This window comes from Phocoena phocoena, chromosome X, assembly GCF_963924675.1.
Source record: "Phocoena phocoena chromosome X, mPhoPho1.1, whole genome shotgun sequence".
Lineage (NCBI taxonomy): Eukaryota > Metazoa > Chordata > Mammalia > Artiodactyla > Phocoenidae > Phocoena > Phocoena phocoena.
This window is the reverse complement of record NC_089240.1, coordinates 31,753,006-31,763,748: the sequence shown is the minus strand read 5'-3', so window position 1 is coordinate 31,763,748 and position 10,743 is coordinate 31,753,006. Positions and strand designations below refer to the sequence as shown.

The 10,743-nt window shown below is 35.8% G+C and overlaps 1 protein-coding gene across 1 annotated transcript in view; it reads right to left on the bottom strand.

Annotated features, from left to right (window-relative positions):
- CFAP47 (cilia and flagella associated protein 47) overlaps nucleotides 1-10,743 on the bottom strand; it is a 503,782-nt gene that overhangs the window by 319,012 nt on the left and 174,027 nt on the right. Inside the window, 3 exon segments of the mRNA XM_065900147.1 lie at nucleotides 343-398; nucleotides 1,398-1,600; nucleotides 7,685-7,880. Coding sequence (XP_065756219.1) covers nucleotides 343-398; nucleotides 1,398-1,600; nucleotides 7,685-7,880 — 455 coding nt within the window.

The following is a 10,743-nucleotide window of genomic DNA, read 5'->3' as shown; positions in this document are numbered from 1 at the left end:
GCCCTCCTCTTTCTGGAGACTGTTGTCAGGTCTCCTTACATCCTGTTTGCTGACCAGACGTCAACACACTGTAAAAATGAAACCTGTTTATGCCTCTCTTAGAGGCAACTGTACCACCGTCCAAGAAGCCATCTAGCTCACACAACATTTACTGAAGCTATTTCCTTCCTCACCTTGTGAACGTGGTCTGAGCCTTCATTAGCTTGAAGACATTCATGGATAAGTTATTCATGATTTTTATTGGTGAGCTCAAAGGTACACCTTACTTAGTGCTCTTGGCATTGAATTTGTGGACTAGAGGGAAGTAAAGTTAAACTTCTATGAACAAGGTCAGTAACATACAGAAGGACAGAATACTTCCCAGGATGGAGGCATGGAGTTCAGTTCTTGAGAGGAGCCTAAAGCAACGCCATTAAAAAAAAGGTTTTTTTTTAATGTCAACAAAAGATGGACTGTGAGCATCAAAAGAGAAAAATAGGAGTCTGAGAGGTATAATTTAGATAATTTTATCCATCAACATATGTGAGAAAGGGACATGGAAGCTGGAGCTTAGAACTCCATGAACCGTGTTCTGGATACAGCCACGCTTTGCCTTGGATGCAACAATCCAGTACCATCTGTCTCTCTCACCCTTCTAATTCCTAATGCATAAATCAATCCTTAGACTATAAATATGCTATATAGTAATGACCTCACTAAAAGTTAATAAATTATCACATAGAGTACATATTCATCTTTAGTGTACAATTCACTCTACACTATAAACATTTTTAACAAACTTTATTGCTCTATACATTCACCTCTTGCCCTTTGGAGAGTCAAATCATCTCAGGGTATAATGTAAAAGTGAAATTTCTGGTCCTAAAAGGTAAGAAATCCAGAAACATGGTTTAACCAAGATGTCCTTTAATTTCCTTGAGTCTGTCAAAGGAACGTGTAACAAAATCATATTGTTTGGAAACTCATTGTGCTGATGTTTCTCATTTTCATTTAATACTGACTTAGCATTTCCTTTGTGCCAGTTCTTGTACAATTACTCAATAAAAATTAACTCAATGAATTTCTCATTATTACAGATGAGATAGGTTCTGCTATGACCCCCATTTTACAGATGAGGGAACTGAGAGGCTCAGAAGATGACATAACTTCACCAAAGTTAACAGAGCCAGGATTCAAATCCAGGCAGCCTAGTCCCAGAGTATAGGCTGGCAGCCACTATCACCCTGTTTCTCGTGAAAGCAACACTGCATTTGGAACTTTCTTAAAAAACCTTTATGTCCAAAGTCATTATTTTAGATGTCCCTCTTTTAAACATTTTATAATAGTATAGAATATAAATCTATTATTCTTCACTGTCAGATACAAAAGAATCTACATTTAAATGCCTTACCACTTACCCCTGCTATGGCAGAAAAGAACACTGGTGAAAAATGACACAGGTTTAGATGATTTGAAGCTGAGATGACAGGTGAGCGCAGCATTAATTCCACTGGGAGAGCACAAAACGACTCTGCCTTTTGGAAAATTCACAGAAAGAGGTTGAATCACGTCACCATCAAGAAGCCTTGTTGGGGAAATCTGGGCACTGAAAATTGAATCCCTGTTTAAAATTAAAAGAAAAAATTAGCTCAAAACATGCACAAGTAATTGGATTTAAATGTGGTTTCCTCTGTTTTTTGAATCATTAGAAAAATTAAAACAATAAATATTTACAATAATATGCCCAACTACTAAAGATATTTTTGTATCATCTCTCGTTTTCTGGAAACAATATAAGTAAAATTGATAATATGTTGATTTAACCAAGAACTACATGAGGTGATCAAAAGTTCCTTTTGACCTGTCAGGATTAAAATAACAGGGTTAAAATGCCTGATTAAGTGCAATGTGTTTTTAACCACAGCCATGCTAAAAGCATTGTCCTTTAACATGTCCTGACAAAAATTTACTAGAAATTACTGCTTGAACAGCTAAAGCTTTAATGCATGTAGACTAAATATTAACAAATGCATATACACATATTTTTCTTTAATTTGGGTACAATTAAGCACTTGTACACATATATCATGAATATTTTTTCAATCATTACTATCAAAAAAATTCTATTAAATGTTTGCATATTTCATTATATACTATAATTTATTTAGCCAATCTAAAATGTTTGTGATTTTTAGTAGCATAGTATGTAGTATTCACCTCAATTCTAATACTTGGTAAATTTTAGTTGTCAATAAATATTTCACCATATTACTTTGTTTTATTATATATGTAGGTTCCTACAGCAAATAATAAGTGCTATCAAATGGGAATCATATTTCCCTAGTACTTTAATTAGAATGAAGATTATTCAGCTAATTAACTAGAAGAAATAAAGAAAGCTCTCAACTTGAATTAGTTAAACTCATATGGTTCACTGGATAAAACATGAAAAAGCAGTTTATAAATCAGGTTTGAATCCAATTCTGTTGCTAGTTAACTGTCATCAGATAAGTCATTAATGCTATTGACTTTATTGTATATATAATGAGAATAGGTTACATCATCTCTACAGTCCCTTTTACATGCTCATTTCATTATACCATGTTTTGTAAGACTCAGCTTTTAACTTGAGGTATTTTTAAAATTGATAACCATTATACAATGATTTAAAAGCTGAAAGATTAAAAGATTAATTCATATATGAGACGTTTCTTGACCAAAAAAAAGTACTTTCTAGTACAATGTAATTCAAGTCATGTCTATTTCCTATTTAAACAACAAAGTTCAGTGTCTACTTACAAGATAGGGTCTTGGAAAAACTGTGAATCCCAAAGTTGTAAAGTTAAGGTTGAGGAACTACACTCTCTCACAAAATGGCATTGAAAGCAAGCCCCCGAGGTATAAGTAAGCACTCATCATATCTTGCAGGCCAAATGTTAGAAACTAAAGGCCGTTCTATGCTCCTCAACTTGGACAATTTTCATTTATTTCCAACCATTACATCACACATGGAACTCATTTTCTCTGGATCTCAGAATGCTTAACTGTAAAATAAGGTATTGAGCTAGAGAAGCTCTGAGGTGGGTCCAAGATCTGGTAGTTTATGAAAATAATGCTAATAGGCAATTCACATCGGTATACAAATCCTCACAATTTATATAATTTTAAGATGTAAACCAGCCACTCTTTACATCTATTTCTTTGTATATATAGGCATATATTTCTAAATAAAAATTTGTTTCACTTTCCTGTTTTGTCATTTTATACAAAGGATATCAATATATGTAGTCTTCCTTAACTTTTTATTAATCTCAATATTTTGTTTTCTAAGATTCATAATACAGTTGTCTCATTAGTTGAAGTTCCTCCACTTCACAGGTATAGAAATATTCACATACACATATATCACAAATTATTTATCCCTTTACCTGTCACTGGACATTTGTGCAGTTCCCAGATTTTGCTATTCTGAATAATGCAACTATGACTAATTTCAAACATACCTTGTAGCACACGTGCACTTTATTTAAGTATAGTTGATTTATAATGTTATATTAGTTTCAGATGTACAGCACAGTGATTCAATATTAAAGTTATTATAAAATATTGGCTATTTACAATAGCCAGGTCATGGAAGCAACCTAAATGTCCACTGACAGACAAATGGAAAAGGAGGATGTGGTACATATATACAATGGAATATTACTCAGCCATAAAAAGGAACGAAATTGGGTCATTTGTAGAGACATGGATGGACCTAGAGGCTGTCATATAGAGTGAAGTAAGTCACAAGAGAAAAACAAATATTGTATATTAACGCATATATGTGGAATCTAGAAACATGGTACAGATGAACTGGTTCACAAGGCAGAACTAGAGACACAGATGTAGAGAACAAACATATGGACACCAAAGGGGGAAAGCGGGGTGGGGGTGGTGTTGGTGGGATGAACTGGGAGATTGGGATTGACATATATACACTAATATGTATAAAATAGGTAACTAATAAGAACCTGCTGTATGAAAAAAAGAAATTCAAAAAACAGTTATAAAATATTGGCTATCTTCCCTGTGTTGTATAATATATCTTTGTAGCTTATTTATTTTATACATAGTAGTTTGTACCTCTTAATCCCCTTCCCCTATCTTGACCCTCCCCCTACCTCTCTCCCCTCTGGTAACCACTAGTTTGTTCTCTGTATCTATGAATCTGTTTCCCTTTTGTTATATTCATTTGTTTTATATTTTAGATTCCACATATAAATGAAAACATAACAGTATTTGTCTTTCTCTATTTGACTTACTTCACTAAGCATAATACCTTCCAGGTCCATCCATGTTGTTGCAAATGGCAAAATTTCATTATTTTTTATGACTGGATAATATTCCATTGAATATGTAGAATATAAACACATCTTCTTTATCCATTCATTTGTTGATGGACACTTAAATTGCTTCCATACACTGGCTATTGTAAATAATGCTGCTATGAATACTGGGGTGCATTAATCTTTTTGAATTAGTGTTCTTATTTTCTTTGTATATATACTCAGGACTGGAATTGCTGGATCATATGATAGCTCTAGTTTTAATCTTTTGAGGAACTGCCATGCTGTTTGCCATAGTGGCTGCACCAATATACACTCCCACCAACAGTGAACTAAGGTTCCCTTTTCTCCACATCCTCGTCAACATTTATTATTTGTTGTCTTTTTGACAACTGCCATTCTGATAGGTGTGAGGTGATTTCTCATTGTGGTTTTGATTTGCATTTCCCTGATGAGTTTTTCTTGTATATACTGTGAAGTGTAAATGTTGGGCTATGAAATATGCCGATGTTACACTTTACATAGTATTATCCAGTGTTGTCCTACTCACTGACACTGTAACTAGTAACCTGATTTATTAATGTTTGCCTACCTAGGACAAGCAAAATACTATCTTATTGCAGTCACTAATTTTTACTTCCAAGTTTACAAAGAGGTCAATTATATGTTTTCATGTGTTTATTTTCCGTTTTATCTGTGAAAGTGATTGAAACTTTTTGTCAACATTTCTGTTGAGTTACTTGATATTTTTCTGATTAATTTGTATCAGTTATTTATTTTATTGTTAGCATGATTTTAAGGCTTAAGAAATCTTTCTCTACCCACAGACATTAAAATTGTTTTAATTTTTTTTGCCTATATTCAAATTGCCTATCTTTTTTTTTAAATTAATTTATTTATTTTTGGCTGCATTGGGTCTTTGTTGCTGCGTGCGGGCTTTCTCTAGTTGTGGTGAGTGGAGGCTACTCTTCATTGTGGTGTGTGGGCTTCTCATTGCGGTGGCTTCTTGTTGCAGAGCATAGGCTCTAGGTGCACGGGCTTCAGTAGTTGTGGCATGCAGGCTCAGTAGTTGTGGCTGATGGGCTCTAGAGCACAGGCTCAGTAGTTGTGCACAGGCCTAGTTGCTCCATGGCATGTGGGATCTTCCTGGACCAGGGCTCGAACCCGTGTCCCCTGCACCGGCAGGTGGATTCTTAACCACTGTGCCACCAAGGAAGTCCTCTAAGTTCTTTTTTACATTTGACCTTTCACATTTAAGCCTTCAATCCATGTGTAATGAATTTTCGTGTATTAAGACAGGAATCCAGTTTGAAATATTCCATACAATCGATTATTCCAGCACCATTTATTGAATAGTAATCTCTTTGCTCCATAGAGCTATACTACCTTTGTCATTTATTCAGTATCCATCCATGTGTGGGCCTTTTTCAACTCTATTCTACTCCTTTGCACATTTTCTCTATCACTGCACCACTATCACATTGATTTATTAGTCTTGATATTTGGGAAGCCAAGCCCTTCTCACCTTATTCTTTTTCTTCAGGGGTGGCTTGGCTACCCTTGACCCTTGATTTTTTCATATAAAATTTAGAATTTTACCTGTCAATCTCTATGAAAAAATTTATTTGAATTTTTATTTCAGTTGCATGAAATATCTAAATTGATTTGTAGAAAACTGTCCTTTTTACAATATTAAATATCCCAATTCATGAATATGTGTAAATCTTCATTTATTTATGAGTTCTTTGACTTAAATTTTATAATTTTCTCCATACAGTTCCATACAATTCTTCCTATTATCTTTAATTGTTAATGTTTTTATGAATAGTAGTTTTACAGTTGCACGTTCTAAATGTTGTAAGCTGAAATGCTATTGAATTTTAAATATTGGACTTATATTTGTCTATCTTGATAAATGATCTTCATAGTTTTAAATATCTACATATACATTCTTTTAATTTCCTATACAGAAATTCAGATTCCGACATACACCAAAGTTTAAGAACCACTGATCTAGAGAAGATTTGCTTGCTTCTGCTGAAAGATAGAAGGACTTACTCACGTGGAACCATTTTAGCCTCTTCCAGATTAATCCAGGAATCAGAGATTAAGTTTTCCTATCTTGAAGTTGTCCCAGTTTAAGAACAAGCTTGCATTTGGCATTTTATTACAGTTCACCGCTCCCACTCTGGTTTCAGCTTATAAGAATGTATTCTTCTGGTTTGGCTTGATCTGACACCCTTTAGAGACCTCCCACACTTCTCAGCAGCCCAGCAGTTTTATATATATGTATATATATATATATATATATATATATTTTTTTTAATACATACATACATACATATATACACAAACACAAGCTCTATTTGTTTTGTAATGTGAGGGTTCATAATATGTCTAGGCCAATACAGTCCTGGGAATTTGAGCTGTTCATAAATTTTTTAAAAAATGAAAACTGATTGCATTCTCTATGGTATGTGCACATGATAGGCAGAATTCTGTGATGGCCACCAAGGGTCCTGTTCCTTAGTGTACAAACTGCATAGTTCCCACTCCTTGGGTGGCAGGATCTGTAAATATGATGAGACATCACTTTGGTGATTAAGTTATGCTATATGGCAATAGTAAAGGAACTTTCCATAGGTAATGAAGGTCCCTAGTCAATGGAATTTGAGTAAGCAAAGGGAGATAATCAGGGGCAGATCCAATTTAATCAGGTGAGAGAGAAAAGTCAGAGAGATTGTATACTTCTGGCTTTGAATGAGTTAAATGCCATGTTGTGAGGAGGGGACCACATGTCTAAGACTTGAGGGTGGCCTCTAAGAGCTGAGAGTTGTCCGAGCCAACAGCCAGCAAAAAAACGATGTCTGAGTGCTACAACTACAAGGATTAGTTCTGCCAACAACCAGAGAGCATGGAGGAGGACTGAGCCTCAGAGGAGACTGCTGCTATAGCCCACACCTTGAGCTCTGCCTACTGAGACCGTGAGCAGTGGACACTAAACTAACCTGGACTCCTGACCCACCCACCACCTACGCCCCCAAAGAAACTGGGAGAACAAATTCATGTTTTAAGGCACTAAGTCTGTGGTAATTTGTCACACAGCAAAAGAAAACTAATACACTGAGTTTTTAAGCTTGCTTCTCATACCACATAAAGAGATATACCAAAAATTTTTACCAGAAAATTAAACGACTAATGGTGAGACAACTAAATGGGCTTTTTGGGGGTATTTTTAATTTAAATGTACAGTTAAATATTTTAGTAGTTCACTCCAACTATAGAAACAAGTCAGACATTGTTCATGACTCATATAACACAGACAGAAAGAAAAAAGCACCTAAAGAAAATGTGGTCAATTCACATTAGGCATCTACCTGAAATAGTTTTGAGGCAAAATGTTGACATCCATCACAGTTGTTACATCCAAAGGAACAGGATTAAAAAATATGAAAGGAGGGTCAAACAATAACTTGGGTAATTTTACCTCTCCAACCAGATATAACATTCAATAGCAAACTGGATTATCATTTAAATGTATAGGAATATCAGCTGTGTATTTTCTAGGCTGTTCTAATGAAAGAAAAACATGTTTTAAGTATTTTAGATTAGTTCACACACACCAAAAAACATTTACATAATTTAAACCTTACTAAATATTAAGATGTACTATGAAGTTACAGCTCAGTAGAGCACAATAGATTACCCAGAAACTGGATTTATCCTGCCAAGGAACTTAAGACTTGTAATGAGGTGTCATTGAAATAAAAATCTTTTAAAGTGCACTCTGTCTAAAAATAGAGTACGTCTCCTTACAGTAGATTTTCATTATTATGGGAAAATACACATACCTTGGGGAAACAGTACAACAGGACTTCCTTTTCTAATTGTTTTCCATGCCTTAACAGGAGCTGCCCATCCCTTTAGTATATGCAGCATGAAGATGAGGTCAGATAACTGCCATAAAGATCTCAGGGAATACTGAGAAATGAATATGCTGAGATGAAAGGAATGTGCTTTCTTGCAGATTTTTAGATTTATGTAAGGCTGTCAGGGTCGACTGGCCAATTTCACCTGGTAGGAAAAGATAGGAAATTGCCACACGGCAACTCACAGGAGGAAAGGCAGTTTGTGTAGGAGAAAAAGGCTCAGCACAGAAGCAGAAGGCTGGTCTTGGACAACAGGTGCCATCAGAGCCAGTTGCCAATGCCTTTTAAGACCCAAATCCCCAAACATAAGTCTCATAGGCAGAAAAATGTGATCTCATGAGTATGAATTCAAAGTTATATTTTAGAAATCAAACACTTACTGAATTCTGAGTTTTGAATGGATTGCTTTGAGATTATTCCTGGGTTTTAGAAGTGTTAAAGGTTTCTGGGATAATGGAGAAGGGGGTTCCTTGTGTAAACTAAGACTACTGGGGATTCAGTAACACATGTTTTTAAGCTCAGGTATGCCTTCTCTCTCATCTGAGATGTAAGTTATATAAAGGTGTTATAGGCATGTTTAATTTTTTTTTAAGAGTTAGGATGAGATCCTAAGGAAGGAGCCTATAGGTTTCACTGCTTGGGTTCAGCCCCATACTGCAGGAAAAGGCAAATGGAAATGTTTCTTATTTCCTTCTAGATGATTCAGTCCATTTCATCTGGATATAAATGTTGATAAGGACATAAAGGAGAAGCTCTGTATAGAAATACAGGTGGTGGCTTTAGCTGGACTACCTTTTATACTATTTTTTTTTAGGACCAGACACACTAGAAACTAAGAAGAAATACTAAGAAATATATAATGAAACCTAATAATTTTTATAAAGTAAACTTCAGAATGCAGGGAATATTTGATGTTTTCTATCATCTTTTCAGAGTTCTAAACAGAGGTAATAAAAGATGAAACATTTAAAAAATCTACTAATCACAGTATCCTATGTACTGTCTCTCACACATAAATCTAAAGTGCATATACAAGGCCAGGCTAAGAGATGTGCTGGACATAGACTTAATGCAATACTGTGCTAACAGAATATTATGGAGAAAGCGAACACACAGCTCAATGAACTCTCTAAAAAGCTTAAAAGCGGTAATAGGTTCTTATCCTGCCTTTTCTGTTGTTAACATAGCTAGCCGCGGGTATTTTATTAGATTGCCACATGTGTAAAACATAGTAGTGTCCGAGAGATCCCAATGCAAGTGATTTACTGAGGGAGTGCTCTCAGGAGGAACCTGTGGGTAAAGGAGGGAAGCAGAACAGGGCAGGGCAAGAAGCTATGAGAAGCTGTAGTTTTAGAATCCAGATTCAACCTGATTCCACAGGGAGCTCTGGGATATCAGACAGAGCAGGGGGAGGGGGTGGGAGGGAGTGGGTTGGGTCACCTGAGGTAGTAGTGGTGGTTAGACTTAATCTCCTTGATATTTCTTCATGAGGTATCTTCCTCCAGCCAAGGGCAATCCCCTGGAGAAAGGGACAAACATAACCTGCCAGGAACCAACAGCCACAACTGAGAGAGGGATGGAAAAGCCCAGTAATGGGAATCTGGATAGGCCCAAATAGCATATACAAGAGCCTGTAATCCTAACATTGCTTCATAAGTAAGAATAATTAGGAAGAAAAACAGGTAAGTTACTATAATACCCTTTTAAATAGAAAAATAGTCTGGAAATGACATTTGGTATGCTTTAGTTATAGTATATAAACTATAAAGGTACTTAAGCAGATGCTTTCAATTAGAGACAAATAGTAGTATAGACTTCCTCAAAGAGAGAGAAAAAAAAAACGTGCATAGATGTTTTTACAAGCACCTTCCTGCTGTTCCTTTGCTCCTGTCTGCTTAAGAAAGGTAGTTGCCACAACTTCACTTCCTAAAGCTCATTATCTGAACAATTCTATGTTTTAATGTAGCACGGATTCTCATGTGGAGAATCTTCTGCATGGATTCTCATGTTGAGAATCTTCTAAGATATGCACATCCTGGGTGTCAGGCTCAGGAAACATTGAGGGTATTTACATGAGAACTAAGAACAATCTTATCCAAGGGGAGTGAGAGTCTAGCCACACAAATTAGATTCAAGAACAGTGGTTAAGATTCAGAAGGGATTGATGATTTGCCTTCATACCAGTGAGGATAACAGATACTATCACAGCCCTGCCTCTATCCCTGTGGCAGTCCAAGGAAGAGCAATAAAGGGGGAGTGAAAACTAAAACCCACCTCACTCAAACTCTTGAAAGCCCTGACAGTATAAAGGAGCCCTGCTTGGTTAGCAGTATAACAGGTTCTACCCAAAGTGGAGATAAAATATATTTGCCCTACTTTAAGTGATATTGATGGCAAAGGTTCCATCTACAAGGCAAAGGAAATAGGAGACATAAAAGCCCTGACCATGGTTTGAAATAAAAGGCTTATACCACAGTCAGATTACAAGAAGAGAAAATGGCAGAACA